The sequence below is a fragment of the Heteronotia binoei genome, chromosome 5 (assembly GCF_032191835.1).
Source record: "Heteronotia binoei isolate CCM8104 ecotype False Entrance Well chromosome 5, APGP_CSIRO_Hbin_v1, whole genome shotgun sequence".
In the NCBI taxonomy this organism is placed as follows: Eukaryota; Metazoa; Chordata; class Lepidosauria; order Squamata; family Gekkonidae; genus Heteronotia; species Heteronotia binoei.
The window spans coordinates 76700776-76718629 of NC_083227.1; the positions used below are offsets into that span (position 1 = coordinate 76700776).

The 17854-nt window shown below is 45.3% G+C and overlaps 1 protein-coding gene across 5 annotated transcripts in view; it reads left to right on the forward strand.

The window, feature by feature from the left end:
- Positions 1-17854, forward strand: part of GRIP2 (glutamate receptor interacting protein 2) — a 637553-nt gene that overhangs the window by 350485 nt on the left and 269214 nt on the right. The window contains exon 1 of one of the 5 annotated variants that reach the window (XM_060239630.1): positions 12643-12853. The exons of the other annotated variants lie outside the window; for them this stretch is intronic. Coding sequence (XP_060095613.1) covers positions 12799-12853 — 55 coding nt within the window. The 5' untranslated portion in view covers positions 12643-12798. Of the gene's footprint in view, positions 1-12642; positions 12854-17854 lie in introns of those variants that run through there. 5 annotated transcript variants of the gene reach the window in all.

The following is a 17854-nucleotide window of genomic DNA, read 5'->3' on the forward strand; positions in this document are numbered from 1 at the left end:
GTCTCCCGGGACTTTCCCGGTTCTGGCCACCAATTCCCGGCTCCCGGGCTGCCTATACCGGGACCATTACAAAGTCCCGGTATAGCCAGCGGGGAGCCGGCGGGCCGCGCGCGCCGGCCGGGAAGGCGGGGAGTGAGGCAGCCAGCGTCCCTGCGCGTGCGCACACCGCTGTGCGCACGCGCAGGGACGCTGGCTGCCTCACTCCCCGCCCGCGCGCGGGGTCCGGAGAGGCCGGCGCTGGTCCCTGGAGGCCTCCAGAGGTCAGCGGAGGCTCCGTGGAGAGGCCAGCGCTGGTCCCTGGAGGCCTCCAGAGACCAGCGGAGGCAGCGTGGAGAGGCCAGCGCTGGTCCCTGGAGGCCTCCAGAGACCAGCGCCGGCCTCTCCGGCCTCCGCAGCCGCCGCCAGCCCCGCCAGCAGCCCGGAGGAGAGGCCGCCACCGCCCTGGATCCAGGTAAGCCAAAAGCGGGGGGGGGGGCGGCTGGCCTTCCTTCTTTCCTTCCTTCCCTCCCTCCTTCCTTCCTCCCTCCCTCCCTCCTTCCTTCCTTCCTTCCTTCCTTCCTTCCTTCCTTCCTTCCTTCCCTTCCTTCCCTTCCTTCCCTTCCTTCCTTCCTTCCTTCCTTCCTTCCTTCCTTCCTTCCTTCCTTCCTTCCTTCCTTCCTTCCTTCCCTCCCTCCCTCCCTCCCTCCCTCCCTCCCTTCCTTCCTTCCTTCCTTCCTTCCTTCCTTCCCTCCCTCCCTCCCTCCCTCCCTTCCCTTCCCTTCCCCCCCTCCTTCCTTCCTTCCTTCCTTCCTTCCTTCCTTCCTTCCTTCCTTCCTTCCTTCCTTCCTTCCTTCCTTCCTTCCTTCCTTCCTTCCTTCCTTCCTTCCTTCCTTCCTTCCTTCCCTCCCTTCCTCCTCCCTTCCTGACTGAATGGGCCACTGGCCTGATCCAACAGGGCTTCTCTTATGTTCTTATGTGACACAGTGTGTTGGACTGGATGGGCCACTGGCCTGATCCAACAGGGCTTCTCTTATGTTCTTATGTGACAATACTGACTTTGGTGGACCCAAGCACTGATTCAGTGTAAGGGAGCTTTGTGTTTGTGACTGGAGTGGACAATACTGACTTTGGTGGACCCAAGCACTGATTCAGTGTAAGGGAGCTTTGTGTTTGTGTCTTCTGGTGCAATTTTGTTCTCAGATCCTGTATTTACTTCATCAGTATATGGGATAAGGCACTTTCTCAACTGTGCTGCATAATGCAGCCTATTTATTTTGTCCTGTTTGCTCTGTTGGCTCTATCTGCGCCACCTTCATCACTTTCGGGGTGTGGATCCCCCAGTGGGGTGGTCTCGCGACTCCCTCCGCCGGCTGTTTCTGATAGCCCTGCGCCCCCTCTTTCATTTGATATGTGTCCCGTGCGGATGCCACCCTCCCGCCGGGAGATGCCGCAAAATGAGCCCCCTTGAGGCTTATGGTGGCAGGGCTCGGGGGAAGCGAGCTAGACTGCTGTTCTTTTGAGGGGTCATAGAGTGTTTCGAGCCCGTCCCTGTGGCATCGGTCCCATCATTGTGGGGCCCAGGGGGCCGGCGCAGCGGCACGCTGAAGCAGCCTGTCGGTCACTTCCGGGTTCCTGTCCTGCATCTCGACCTGTGACAGGCTGCTTTGGCGTGCTGCTGCGCCGGCCCCCTGGGTCCCACAATGATGGGACCGATGCCACAGGGACGGGCTCGAAACACTCTATAACCCCTCAAAAGAACAGCAGTCTAGCTCGCTTCCCCCGAGCCCTGCCGCCATAAGCCTCAAGGGGGCTCATTTTGCGGCATCTCCCGGCGGGAGGGTGGCACCCGCACGGGACACATATCAAATGAAAGAGGGGGCGCAGGGCTATCAGAAACAGCCGGCGGAGGGAGTCGCGAGACCACCCCACTGGGGGATCCACACACCGAAAGTGATGAAGGTGGCGCAGATAGAGCCAACAGAGCAAACAGGACAAAATAAATAGGCTGCATTATGCAGCACAGTTGAGAAAGTGCCTTATCCCATATACTGATGAAGTATATACAGGATTTGAGAACAAAATTGTTTCCGGCGGTGATATTTGGGGGATTTTTGGGGACGTCACAGGAAGTGCTGTGAAGTCACTTCCTGTTTCCGGCAGTGGCTTTTGGGGGAAATGATGTCATTTGGGGGAAGTGATGTCACAGGAAGTGATGTCACTTCCCGTTTCCGGCAGGTGACGCAGGGAAATGATGTCACAGGAAGTGGTGTCACTTCCTGTTTCCGGCGGTGGCATGGCGTCACTGGAAGTGATGTCACCGGAAGTGACATCACTTCCTGTTTCCGGCGGGCGCGCGCGCGCGCTCCGCGCACGCGCACCCCTACCTTCCACCCACCCCCCCCAGGTGTCCCTGGCTGGCCTTCAGACATTATGGTCACCCTACCATGGAGCATGTCTATCAACAGGACGTGTGAAGGACATGAGAATTGTGTAACATGTGAATTCACCCTAATAGATAGCACTGAAAGAGTTTGCCTTTGCAACCAAGGGAAACTGCATTTATTACTTTTGTAAATTATATGCAAGCTACATTTTTGGTAAGGCAGTTCTAAGTAACCAGAAACATATACACTGGGAATTTATGAAATGTATGTATTTCATTCTGCGTAGTCTTTTAAAATGCAATTAAAAGATAACATTGCAGTAACAGGGAGGCGATAAATTTAAGCATGCTTACTTAGGCAGAAAATACTACTGATTTTAATAAATCTTTACTCATGAATAATTGTGTTGAGGATTGTGGCCTTGGTCCAAAAGACCATGTGTTTGCCATTTAGGGCCTATAATTCATATAGGAATATTTAGGGGCATCATTCACAGATATTTTGAGACGTGAGAGATATAATTGATTGCACAATCAATGTATAAAGGAGGGAGTCACAGCTCAGTAAAGGAGTCCATTCTTTGCATGCCAAATGGTCCCAATTTTATCCATGAGATCTTTAGGTAAAAAGAGATCTCAGGTAGTAGGTATCAGAAAAGGCCACTGCCTGAATCTAGTTTCAGTAGACTGTGGTGGACCAGATGGTCTCATTATGAGGCAGCTTCCTGTGTTCATCTGAGATGTAATATACCTTTATCGTCTGTAATTAATGATACATCTCAAGGTCACTCTATACCTCATGATCCACATATTCAGGAGTGGAATTCTAGCAGGAGCTCCTTTGCATATTAGGTCACACCCCCTGATGTAGCCAATCCTCCAAGAGCTTACAAGGCTCTTTTTTGTAAGTTCTTGGAAGATTGGCAACATCAGGGGGTGTGGCCTAATATGCAAAGAAGCCGCTGCTAGAATTCCACCCCTGCACATATTTATTTATTTATTTCAACCAATATATCCTGCCTTTCTTCTTAGTTCATGGCAGCTTACAATAATAGCTAAACATTTCCAGCTAAAACTAAATAAAAATAGCAAGCTCCAGATCCCCCCCTTAAAAAAAAGATGCCTGCTATCCAAACCCTTTCAGAAGCCCTGACAAACAAGCAGGCATTGCAGTGTCTTATGAATATCTCCAAGGAAGTGGCAGGCCCCTCTCATCTCTTCAGTGAGTCAGTTCCAGAGAGCCAATGCCAGAATGGAAAAGGCCTGGGTTCTGGTCAGTGCCAAATAGGCCACCCTAAATGGTGGATAACCAGCAAATGGCTGCCTGATGATCATAGTTGGTGCACTGGAAAATACAAAAGGAGATGGTCCTTTAAATATATGGGTCTGAGGTTGTGAGGGGCTTGAACTGAACTAAGAAACTAGGATTTGAACTGGACTAGGAACAAAATGGCAGCCAGTGACACTGTTTCAGAACGGGCAATATATGTTTCCAGCAGCTAGCCCTTGACAGCATCAGGCTGCTGCATTCTGAATCATTTGTAGTTTTCCATTTGTCTTCAATGGTAGCCACACACTGAGCATGTTGCAGAAATTCAATATGGATCAGGGTCACTAGATCAGCTGAGTTTAGGTAAAGAGAAAGTTAGTGAATCAAATACAGCTGATAGAAGGTGCTCTTGGCCCCTGTGCCAACCAGCTTTTCAAATAACAAGGTGGGGTCCATGAACACCCCCAACATCACTCCATCTAGGACAAGGGGATTCTGCCCATCTAGAATATCAGCCTTCCCAAGCAGCTTTACCTCTATCTTGTTTGAATTAAACTTCAGTTTTTCTGCCTAAACCATCTGACCGCTGCCTCAAGACACCATTTCAGAACCAATAAAGATCTGTCTGGAGGCTTGGATAATGAAGTATAAAGCTGGGTGTAATCTGCATGTTGATGACACTAACCTCTATCTCACTTAGTGACCTCATATATATTAAAGAGCATAGCCAAGAGAATAGAATCCTGTGGTACTCCACAAGACAAATTCCACCCAGTTGATTCTGCACCTTGGTGGAGACTCTTTGTGTCCAGTCAGACAGAAAAGAACAAAAGCACTGAAAGGCTTCACCCTTAATACCAACTCAATATTCAAGCAGGTGGATACGAATGAAGTGGTCAACTCTATCAAAGGCCACTGAGAGGTCCAACAGTATCAACAGGGAAGATTGTCCCCTGTCCAACTTTAATGAATATTGTCCACCAGTGCAACTAAAGCCATCTCAGTTCCAAACTCAGGTCTGATGTCTCATTCAGGAAATCTTGGAACCTATACTCTGCCATCACATGCTCTATCACATTTCCTAGCAAAGGTAAATTGGAATCTGGCTGTAATTGGCCACTGTATTCCTAGCCTATTTCCATCAAAGGCTTAGGGAGAGCCTCCTCATTTTTCACCAAATATTCCATTACCTTTTTCCAGGAAGATTTCAAAAGCCAGGGCAGCCATTGGCCCAGAGAACAAGTAGTAGACCTTAAACTTCCAAGGTCTGTGTTAGCATGCATAGGCAGCATCAGTTTGAAACTATCTATAACAAAAGGATAATCAGGTGCCTCTGACACTTCAGGTACTGAGTGCTCACTCAACTTGGCCTCCAAGTCAGAAGAGATGAGAGAGATTTTGTCTGCTGGGGGCCAAATTTTCATCACCCACAGAGTTGTCAAGTCATGAGCTACTTTGAACAATTGAGCTTGATGAGATTCTGCTGAGGTGAATGTCTTCTTCACTGCCATCTCCACCACCTCACAGGCTTGCAAATGAGCTTTATAAAATGCTGTATCTGATTCATCCTGAGTATTCTTCCAAGATTGCTCTAGTCATCGTTCAGTCCACTTTATGTCACCCAGCTCCCCGGTAAACAAAAGAGAGTGGAAGAGAATGCTAATAAGCAATTCTGTGGCCGAGGTCAGATGCAAATAAACTGACGAGATGGGCATGGATGAAAGCCAGATGCATGTCGGATTTTATGCGGTCGTCCAAACATCAGCATCTGGCAATGGTCATTGGCTCGTTCATGTCCCAAACTGCCACGACTGAGACGTGGACTTTTTTGATAGTACATTAAATCCGGAATAAGAATGCTTCCGACGACTCCTGCACGTGCTTTCTATGTTTGAACGCTCCATTGTAGCCGACTCATCGCAAGCGCACATCCGCTTCCCTATGAGAGCCCACTCCAAATGATATCATTGCACCAGCAATTGTTGACTCAGCCTTCCAAACCTTCCGAGGTCGGTACCCAGCTTGCTGGGGGGGGGAAGTGTAATGACCGGGGAAGGCAATGGCAAACCACCCCATAAAAGGTCTCCCGTGAAAACTTTGTGAAAGCAGCATAACCCCAGAGTTGAAAACAACTGGTGCTTGCACAGGGGACCTTTCCTAAATGGGGCGGGAGGCAGATCGCCCACCTTTGCTGTCTCCCTGCCAGGGGAGGAAAATGACCCACCTTTGCCGTCTCCCTGCCAGGCAGAGAGACAGCAAAGAGAGTTGCCGTGCTCCTCCCCCATTTAAACACCACGTTGGGGTGTTTAAATGGGGGGGAGGAAGATCACCCACCTTTGCTGTTTCCCCGCCAGTTGGAGAGGCAGCAAAAAGAGGTGCCGTGCTCTCCCCCCATTCAAACACCACGGCGGGGTGTTTAAATGCGGGGGGGGGAGGAAGATGACCGACCTTTGCTGTCTTGCCACCAGGCAGAGAGACAGCAAAGAGAACTCCTGGGCTTCTCCTTCCTTTCCGGGTGTTTAAATGGGGGGGGGGGGCAGATTGTCCACCTTTTCTGGCACCTTTAAAAAAAAAAAGCCAAGCACGATATTCCACGGTACTGCGCTTGCGCAAGTGTTTAATGCCATCTCAAAAAATGAGGTCCAGTTGAGACCGCTGGGGTGCGGTCACACTCACCATTAAATCCATCTGCAACGTGCCTCTATTATAATCCACACAACCAATTTCCTGATCAGACAACAGCCGGGCTCCTGTTCTATCCCATGTGAGTCCCATCGCTGGTCGATCAGAGTGCTCTACCGGACCTCGTTTCATCAGACGTCAATCTGCATTAGCGCAGGTGCAGTGATGCCCGCTATCTGCATTATCGAACAGATCCAGCGTCTCCTCCCTTCTCCACGAGAGACCTCGCACACCCACCATGACCTTATTCTTGAGGGCGGGGATGGCGTCGCTTTTAAATGGGTCGGATCACTAACAGTTTTGCTAGTCCGTTGGCACTACTTTTCCAGCACGAGCACTACGCCTGCAGAAAAAAAACCAGGAATTCAAATCAGTTCACATCTAGTTCACATCTAGTTCACATCTAGTTTCAAAAGTGAGTTTTGTTTCCGGACATAGAGGCGGATAAACGATTTATCGAGCCAACATTTGCTCGCTCATTCACTGGCGCAGTGATATCACTTGCAGGGGGCTTTGGATGGGAAGTGGTGGTGCGCTTCCGACGAGTCACCAATGATGGAGTGTTCAAACAGAGAAATTCCACTCAGGAACTGTCAGAAGAATTTTGTTCCAGATTTAAAGCAGTATCAAATTAGTCCCCGCCCCAGTCGTCTCAATGCAGGACTCGAACAAGCTAACCACCATTCACAGATGCTGACGTTTGGACAACCGCTTAAAATCCGACATGCTTCCGGACTCCACTCATGCCCATAGAGGGATTTTCTGAACGTCTGACCTCACCCCAGATCAACCAACGACGGGACCAACGCTGCTTAGAACTGAAGGATGGAGGGATGTCTGATCAGGAAATTCATTGTAAAAAAGCTGCAGGGTATAATAGCGACGGGTTAGGGATGGATTTAATGGTGAGTGTGACTGCGGCCTGTTTCTAGCACCATTCAGCCCATCATTCCATGCAGCTACAAGGGCCTCCACAGTGTCCCCATGGAAGCTCTCAAAATCCCTAGAGCTACCTGGAAACCAACAGGATCTGCTGATCTCTGAAGGCAGGCCATCCAAATCGATCCACTGCTCATGAAGGTATGAACTTGATGTAAAGTAGACCACTCTGGTAGCATAATCACTTTTTTATGAATAGAAAGGAGTAAGATAAAGGGGGAAATGGTATGTGGGGTAATTTTAATATTCTATGTTTCAGTTAAAGGCAGTTCCTAGGTCTGAAAAGCTGATACTACTGACTGGAATGATTTAGAGTTCTTCCAACAAAGAAACAAAAGAAATAATTATTGGAGTTGTGGTAAGACTGTTTCGCAAAGAACTGAGAATGTCCAGCGTACTTGGGTCCACATGACCACCAGATTAGGAAAGCTGTTCTGAAACAAAACCTTTAAGCAAGGTTGAACTATTGTAAATGTAATTCATCCTGACAGCTATCACAGAAGTATTCCTTGCCCTTCTGTGAATTTCATTTCCTGTTCATTTCCAAGAAAATTCTAAATCTGGTTTCATCCCATCCTGTTACTACAAAGGTATCGTACTTTGTGGAGGCTTAATGAAGCCCCTTATCAGTGTTCATCCTGATAAATCTATTGGCTGAAATATCTGAGATCCACCTTTTGTAATTTATATGCCTCACAGAGCTATCTCATTGCAAATGTGTTAAAAGCAATAACTACGGCTTTTATTTAATAGCTAAATGTAGACAGTGGGATTCTTTCCCTTTCAAGAGACTGCCACAAGACTTCTGCTCTATTTGTATCACATTTCAGATCTAAAAATAGGAGTTAAGTGAGATTCATATGTTGCATGGGGCTCATGATGTGCATTTGAGGAATCCTTCAGTGAGACAAAACAAGCTAGAGGAAGGTCAAATGGTCACTGAATCCTGGAGCTTGGAAGGAACCATGACATCTAGACCAGTCCTCTGCTGCACAAACATCCATCTCCCAGGTCTTCATCAATTCATACTGCAAGCAGAGACCCTATCAACTGTAGCAACAGAGCAGACATCTTGAGAGTACTCAGAGGTGTAATGATCCCTGCTACTTGGCTTAGCTACATGCACCAGGCTATCCCAGCATTTTGAAAACTACTTCTTGCCTTTTGACCTGGGAATCCTTTCCCCTTCTTGCTACTAAATCAGAAAGTATTACTGGTTCCTTTGTTTGGATTCCCTTCTCCATCAACATATTAACAAATATCCCTCTTGAAATTAGCTTTGTTTGGATTCCCTTCTCCATCAACATATTAACAAATATCCCTCTTGAAATTAGCTTTTAGCCCTGGCAGACAGTATATTCATGGAGACTGAAAGGTGTGTGTGTATACATATGCATTTAGGTTCTATGAACAGGTCATAAGTAGGGCCATAATGCATGATCCCAATCCCTGCCCCATATTTATTCTCCCTGGATAATATCACCTGCACAGGACTGCTGTTTGACTTCAAGCTGATAACACACCCATGTGGTGGCAGCAGATAAGCGTTTCTGTGAAATGGTAATCCATACACCAGATACATCTTTTGGAAATTCTCATCCTGTGGGCCATGCCAAACACATGTCACGTCTTCATGTCATCACTTCATAACCCTGGCAGTGGTTGCTGTATGTGATCAGGGGCTTTTGCAGTGTTACCCTTGAAGTGACATAGGCAGTAAGGGGCTTTCCAGTGATATGCTTGCTACATAGAATGACATCTAGTGAAAGCAAACTGGGGGAGTATTTTGGAAAGAAAGGAGGTCAGGCTGTATGGTTTAAAGCAACCCTATATAGTAGCCTCTTGCCACTTTAAAAAATCAACAATGCCTCTTTGGGTTTTTGGTCTTACATGATTTTAGGTGCCTTAATTTTTTTCAATATCTCACTGCTTTTAAGTTCTGTAATCTTTAAATAGGAGTGGCAGTACTACACTGCTTTCAGAATACGTTCCAATGATTTTTTTTTAAAATGTGAAATATGCATTCTTTTAATGGCTACAAGAGAAAGCTCTAATCCATATTTATCATTGATGCATGGAGTTATCTTGCAAGTGCGGTACTATGCTTAGATTTCTATGTCTGGCTAAGTCTGCATAACTTTGGCAACTTAACACTCATATATTCGCACACAGGACAGCAAACAATTCAGCTGTGGCCATCTGGCAATGTCAGGTTCTGCCATCTGCCCGGTAAGGCTTAACTCCATGTTCTGCCAGTCAGCATTGCTCCCCCATTGTAAAAAAAGTAGGGCAGAGAACAGTTGTGGGAAACACTGAAGGATCAATTGACTTTGTAGAATGAATCAATCACGGAAGCCACTGGGGTTGCAGACCAATGCAATCCATCTGTTTTCTATTGTCCCAGCACTGAGACTTTGTACAGACAATAGTTTTTCAGGGAGCTGTCATCGTCTATGGTACACATGTTTATTATTTGTGTCCCATCATGGTCTCTAATCAAACCGGCTTTGCAGCTTTTAATGCTGTGTCAAGCTGAAACAAGCCCCTGGGATGGTGACCAGCACTGTAACCTGTCTGGCCATGTAGAATGGGATCAAGATTCTGTTCCATCCATCAGCAAAGAGGAATCCTACCTCATCTGTATCCAAGAAGGCAGCTCATTGTCTAGCTGCCTTAGGTACATTCCTGTCCATGCCTTTACCCTCACTTTGGGCAGAGACTCTTGCTAGTGTTTTATCACATGCTGAGTGCATCTATCCTGTGGCTTAAGGGAGTCCATGCCTGTCAAAGAAAGAGCAACATTTTATAGGTTCATTATTTACCTTCTTGCTTCTTCTCCTTTAGCCAGTTCGTCAAGGAGATAAGTGATTATTTTGATAGCACTTTTGCACATATGCAAGAAATAGATGCATCTACCACATGATCAACTATAAAGTGTGAACTGCCCCCAAAGAAAAGCCATCTCTTACTGCAGATATGTGACTCTTGATATAGGTAACTAGCATGTCTGAGCCTATTGCCTGGTCCAGCCTTAGCCATGACACCTACTTCAAGGTCAAGGCTGTTCCTGCCAAGCCAAACCCCTACATCTAATTCAGAAATGTTCATCTGTATCCCAAGCAATACTGATCCACTAACTTTCAGACCGGTCTGCTGTAACACACCATGGGACAGCCTCTGATGGTAACTAGGAAACTCCAACTTCTGTGAAATGTGTGGAGGCTTGCTTTTTAACTGGTGTCAGGCAGTGTCTGTGTAGGCTGCCAGTTCTGCAACAGCTGCATTGACTACCTGTACATTTCTAGGCTTTGGACAACTTTTAAGTCCAGCGGCACTTTGAAGGCCAACAAAGTTTTTTTCAAGGTGTGAACTTTCATGTGCATGCACATTTCTATTTCTAGGCTTAGTTCAAGTCGCTTCTAAAGCCCTTCAGAACTTGGGGCCCACATACAATAAGGACAACCTTCTTGCCCACTTAGACTGGTTCAGCACTTTCTTTCAAAGCTGCCTTCTTTTAGGGAGGCCTGCCCATAAAAATCTCAGACTGATTTCCCACTCACCATACGCCGCTCTCACATTCGTCTTCCGATTTCACACTATCTGCCCTGGGTCTGCAGCAAGCATCGGCGTTTTTGCCCAGCAAACTGGTTTTTAGCAGTTTCTGTTTGCTGCGCAAAAACACTGATGCTTGCTGCAGCCCTGGGGCAGAGAGTGTGAAATCGGAAGGAAGCCACGCTGAGAAGATGAACTTGAGACCCCAGCATAAGGTGAGTGCAAAATTGGTCTCAGTGTTTTCATTAGTGGCACCCACCCTTTGGAAGGGTCTAGTTAGAGCATTTAAGAGCCCCATGGCACAAAGTGATAAAGTTGCAATACTGCAGTTGGAGCCCTCTGCTCATGACTTGAGTTTGATCCCAGTGGAAGCTGGTTCAGGTAGCTGGCTCCAGGTTGACTCAGCCTTCCATCCTTATAAGGTCGGTAAAATGAGTACCCAGCTTGCTGGGGGGAAAGTGTAGATGACTGGGGAAGGCAATGGCAAACCACCCCTTAAAAAGTCTGCCGTGAAAATTTTGTGAAAGCAACATCACCCCATAGTCCAAAACGACTGGTGCTTGCACAGGGGACTACCTTTACCTTTTAGTTAGAGCATTTACCCTGCTTAGATTCCTCTGACTGTTCAGGACTATATTATTCCAGCAAGCCATTTTCCGAAGCTTTTGAGTCTTTGTCATTTTGGTTTGTAAGAAGCTGCTGTCTCCTAAAAGAAGGACATTTCAAAGGAATGAGTGCCTCTGTCAGATGCTTTTGTAGTGTATTGGATAATGAGCCTGACCTGGATAGCTTTAAGCTAGCCCAATTTCCTCAGATCTGTGAAGCTTAGCAGGGTTGCTTCTGACTACTACTTAGATGGGAGACTTCCAAGGAATCCCAGGGTTATGATGCAGAAAGAGGCAATGGCAAACCACCTCTGAACATCTCTTGCTTGGAAAACCCTACGGGGTTGCTATAAGTCAGCTGTGACTTGGCAGGGGGGGACTGGATAATGATTATCTGGTTTTATTCATCTGCTGTTATTGGTTATCAACTATTTTCTTGTCTTTTTATTATTTTTATTGTTAGCTGCTTTGATCAGAGACCAAGAAGGGGCATTGTCGTAAATCAATAAATAATTCTAATAATTTGTACAGATCTTGAATCCTGTGCATCATAGAGACTGCTTCCTTCTCTGTGTCTCAACATAATCCCTACAATAGCCCTTGTTATAAATATACCACCAGAGCTTAAGAGTGCAACCATCAATAGCACACATCTCACTGGAAGTGCTCCATGTATGAAGCTAATTTCTCCTGCAGCATTATCCTGATCACATTCAGGATGCTAATTCCTTTCAGTTTAAGCAGGAGCTTAAAACCCATAGCCCAATGAATAGGTTTGTCATTTTTTAATCTCCTCCCCCTGCCCCTGCTGAATCCCACAGGGTATGTAATCTCACTGTTTCTGGCATCGTCCGCCTCTACCAGCACGGACTCTGGTAGAGTTGACTTTGGGCCCCATAAACATTCTGTTTCCTTGTTTGCTGTGAAATTGAGAGTTCCTCTTTGCTAATGAACCCCTTTAAGGTTTATTTTTATAGGGAGACACAGATAAAAATAACTCTACAGTTGCTAATTAGTATGTTAATGGATAGGATTCACAGAATGCTAGAGATGGTATGTGTGTTAAAAAGTATTATAAGATTTTTTTCATGTGGACTGGATGGTACAAATAACAAAATACAACCCAGGATTTTTATTTTCAGATGGGACTGTGCAACATCTGGGTCTTCTTTGTTCCTTTTTTTCTCCTCCTCTTTTCTTCTCTTTTTTTCCTCTTCCCCCTCTGTGTCTCTCTCCTTTTGCCCGAACATGAAGCACAGCTCCATTTCACAGTAATCATAAATTAATTTAAAGCCGGCAGCCCCTCACAGAGTCAGGCAGAGGTGTTGAGGGAGAAGCTGTACAGAGCCATGTGAACCAGACACTGGAAAGACAACGATCCAGGGAAGATGTTTGCTGTGTCCCTGAAGTGCCGGCTAGGGGTGGTGAAACGCCGGAACAAAGGTACTGTGTGACTGGAGGTTAGGGCAGGTAAGGCAGGTGAGGCAGAAGAAGGATATGAATTGGTTTTCTTTTTTCTTTGTTACTTTTTCTGTAGTCATACCCTAAAAAACTAGGTTGCTGCGTGCCTTCTGATTCTTTTGTATAGTATATGTTTCGGGAGCAGAGAAGGCTAGTTTCTCCACCATTCTTACAATATTGGTTTAGTTAAGGAAAAGGATCTGAAAGCTTTGTCCTTGCCAAATATAGGTTTGTTAAAAATAAAACAGGATTTTCATACATCTCTACTGAAATTTTCCAGGGAGGATTGTTTGTACTTTGTGTGGATAGAAACAATTTTGTATGTCATTACTTTCACAACATTGCTTGGTACTTGCAGTTGTTTGACAGTTGTTTCCTTGGAAGGCTGGGATGGAAAAGGGTGTGTGGGTACACACACGTGTATGTGTGTGCAATGGATATACAGAGGTGCTCCCGGTAATTATAGGATAAATCTTTGACAAGAGCTGAAAATCATTAATAAAGGGAAAGAATTTCTGGCAAAATAAAGACAGTTCGCTTCCTATCACCTACTACATCTTGCTAAGAAAAAAAAAATGAATTGAATTGCTTTCATTGGCCCAGAGATGCCAGTGCTGGTTGCAAACCCACAGCGCTCAAGCACAGGGGGGTTGATCTCAGAACTTTTTACTGCAGTGACAACCCTGTTCATTTTATTCCTTCCTGAGATGGGTTGTCAGATCACTGTAGTTGGGTGCTGATAAAAATGGGGGGGGGAGCCCTTTCCTGCAGGTTCTCTAATACAATGAAAAATTTAAATATACAAATTGGACATCTTTAGCCCTGCAACGTCTTTCTTGTGATCCCCAAAGCCAGGCATAGAGGTTGCATACTGATAAACTGAGGCTGAATCTTATAAAGCCACGGGAAGCTTTAAACACACACACACATAGACATAAACCCTTACAGAATAATAATGACCGGGGACTTAATGTAGGTGGGTGTTATTGATTTCCTGAATCGTACATGCTCAGCTTCTTTTCCTCATTTAGAACAAATCTCAGTGACTGATGTCGAGTTTTGATATAGCTTATCTGCTCAGAATTCATTCAAGAGACCCACAGGCTCCGCACTTCATGTGGGATAAAAAGGGCCCAAGATAATCATATATACCTGAGGTCAAACCCAGCTGCCATGTAGCTTATTTGCTAATGTGAGAGATTTCCCAGGGCCCAAGTGCAGCTGGACTTTCCACCCTCTGATCATCCCCAGTATGGAGGCTGACTGTGGTGTGAGAGAGGTAGTTTGTACAAATTTAATCGGCTTCAGGTTAGACTTTTATTGTTTCAGATATTCTTCTAGCTCCTTCTTCTCTAGCTTTTCTCGTTGTCATCCAACTTTCTCAGGAATTAAACCTGCAGGTGGAGGGGCGGGGGGACTAAGCTAAGAAAAGATTTGATGTGGCATGGAAGTTGACTCAGGTTCTACAGAATCCCAGATGAAAATGCTTACCTGAAGGGAGTAGTGTTTGAGGAACATTGTTACCAACTCCAGGTTGAGAAATTCCTGGAGACGTGGGGGTAGAGCCTGGGGAAACTGGTGTTTGGGAAGAGAGGAAGCTCAGCAGTGATGTGATGCCATAGAGTCCACCTTCTAAGCCTGCCATTTTTCCTTCAGGGAAACTGACCTCTATGGTCTGGAGATCAGTCATAATTCCAGATCTCCAGGCCCTACCTGGAGATCAGCTACCATACCAAGGGATCTGATTCAGAGAGCTACCAAATGTACTTGTCTAATTCCAAAAGCATGCTAACATATTAATACTGTACATGTGAGAATCAACTACTTTTCAGTAGTTTGATATTGATGTTGATTTCCAGAGATGATAGGAACATATATCTATGTGTGTAGTACTGGCAGCATTGTGCACATAAAAATCTTTGTATGCAATGCACAAACATGCAGCTGTCTTATACTGAGACAGACTCTTGTTCTATCAAAGGCAGGATTGTCTACTCTGACTGGCAGTAGCTCGCCAGTGTCTCAAGTAGAAGTTTTTCCAGCTGAACAGCTACCTTATCCTTTTAATGGAAGATGCAAGGAACTGAATCCAGGAGACCTTCTTCATGGCAGATGCACTATCACTGAGCCACAGTGCCTCCACAGCTTCTCTCCTGATAGAATGTACAAATCCACCCTAAGGGTTAATAGAATTTTTTCCATTATCTGAGAGTGTTTGCCCGAGTTTGCCTGATGTCTATGATACTTAGAGTTGAGTGAAATACGGAAATAGCTAATCCACTGCTAATTTTACTACTTTGATCAAGGATTAAATTGGGCTGAAATTGGTTTTCAAATGAAGTGAAGGGGGGAAAGAGAGCAAAGTATATCTGCTATACAATTTCTGCATATTTGGAAACTAGATAATAAATTAGATACTTGCAAAAATCGTAATTATAACCATCTTTTAGACACTTCCTTCTATTGAAATGTAAATTTTGCTAATATGCGACTAGCAATGGATTATTATCTCCAATGAAGAATATAGTTGTTTTCTGATCCATAAGTATTCTGATTTTACATGGTTTAAAAAACTGCCTTTTTGCGTCCCTAGAGAGAAATAAACCCAGAAGAGGCATCCGTCAGTTGGCATGCAAAACAACACATTAACAACCCACAAGGACTATGCTTCAAAGGGCTAAATATGTGCAAATAAGAAGAAAGATCAAAGAAGTACATATAGGTGAACACTTTGCAAGCAGTGAGTTGGATCCAGCCAGTTTTTCCATTCACTCTCAAGGCTCTCTGTCTGATTATAGTCCCTGTTCCATGCATGCGGCTTTGATCCATGCAAATCCCATAATACCCAGCATAGCCTTTTTGATGGTTAAAAGGACTTTCCTACCAAGGGGAAAGCTGATTGGATCCAACCCATTCTCTCTGATCCAACAAGAGAGATCCTCATGAGTAAATGATATTCAGTGCTTAAATAACCTTCCATGTGCACAACCAGTGCAATTTGAATGTGCATTCAGATCACAGAGCTCACTTGAGCCCTACCAAAGTAGCTGTATGTGCTCTTTGGGATAAATTGGGAGGGGAGGGGTGCTAATCCACATCCAGGACCACCAACTGTTACACAAAACAAATTGTAAATTATAGCTGGATGTATTTAAGGGAAGTGATCGCTTATATGTCTTTCATATAACTGCTATATAAAAAGTTACTCCTTTGGCATGAAAAATAGAATGCTAATGACTTATCATTCAAGACATGTTCACAAAGGTCTTATTTCAAGAACAAGATGTGCTTCTGATAGCTTCAACCAACGGTAGGATTACCAGCCTTCAGATGGGGCCTGAGAATCTCCTGAAATTACAATTGATTACCAGTCTATAAGCAGTTCTCCTGCAGGAAACGGCAGCTTTGGAGTGTGAACTCTACAGCATCACATCCTTGCTGAGCTCCCTCCTCAGACTCTGTCCTCCCGAGGCACTGTCCCTAGATCTCCAAGAGTTTCCCTAGCAGTAGTTGGCAACTCTAATCAATAGAGGCTACATGACAGTCCAGATTGTTGATAAGAACTGAGGCTCTCTAGCATAATTAGTTTCAGACTGCATGTGCAGCATTTCCTGAAGTAGATGGCGTCAGTATAAGAACAGAAACCAGAGCCTCTTTCCCCAAAGCAGATTTATTTAAGTACATTTTTAACTTCAGCATTCCTCCAAAGAACTCAGGGTGGTGTGCATGATTCTGTCCCGTTCTACTTTTATCCTCATAACAACCCTGTGGGGTATGCTAGACTGAGAAAGCAACTAGCCTAAGGTCACCAACTAAGTGGGGATTTGGACCTGAGTCTCCCAAGTCAAACTGTTACGTCTCACAGGCTCTTCTTTGTACCCTAGCTCTCTCCATTCCCATTGAAAGACTAGGAGTTAGGATTACTCCAAACCATCCTGAAGATGGCAGTCAGCATACTTTCCTTCACTACCTTCTTTTTCCTGGCTTCTCTTACTCCACATGTACAATAAAATGAGAACACAAAATGCCCTCTTCAGATGTATTCTCAACTGGCCTTCTAACTTGAACATATCACCTGCTTCAGATCCTTTGGAAGAAAAGTGATCTAGAAATATCACAGACAGATAGATGATAGATAAGCAATGAATTGAGCCCAAATCCTCTTCAGACTTTCCTCTCCTTGCTGGCTCCATTGATCACTCCACACACACACACACACACCCCATTCAAGGAAACCCTTTTCAGGCACCCTTTGGTCAGCAGCTAATAGGCTGTAATGGGCAGGAAGAGACGACATTGGGAGTGACACTGAAAAGCTTCCTCCAGCATGCAGTTCCCTGCTGGACCATCTGAGAGGCAGGTTTGAAGGCTGGCTTAAAGCCCTTTGAAAGTGTTCTGAGCTCCTTTTTATTGTAAATCTGTCTTCCTGTTAACTTAGGGGTTTTCTTCCTTTCCAAGGGGTTTTCTTTCCTTTCCTGGGTGCCCAGACAGGGTATTTTTTAGAAGTGACAGTGTAAAGTGCCAGTTAGTCTAGGATGTCACTTCTGATTGTCATTCTTCTTTAAGACAGAAAGTAGAAGAAATGAATTTAAAACTGAATGCATATTTTAGTCAGGGTAACTTCATCCTTCAGTTTATGGGCACAGTCAAGCAACCCCCCCCCCCCTCCAATTTAGTCTTCCTTGTAGGGAATCACACTTGGGGAAAAAATGGAGTTTTTCAGATTTGGATTTCAGGAAGCATTTCCATGCCAGTATTCTGGATTATTCAGGCCCGCCTTACCATTTTGGATTTGGGGTTTTCTTGAAATTCTGAAATTGTTTGTCCACTTTTGGGGGGTGGGGGGGAGGGTGTGCTAGAGTAGCTGTTTGTCAAACAAATCACTCCACAGTCGCAAGACAATTTCTCCTGCCTGTCCACTAAAGATCCACCCAAATTTCAAATGAATTGGCTAAGGGGTTCAATTCAGAGGACCTCCTATTT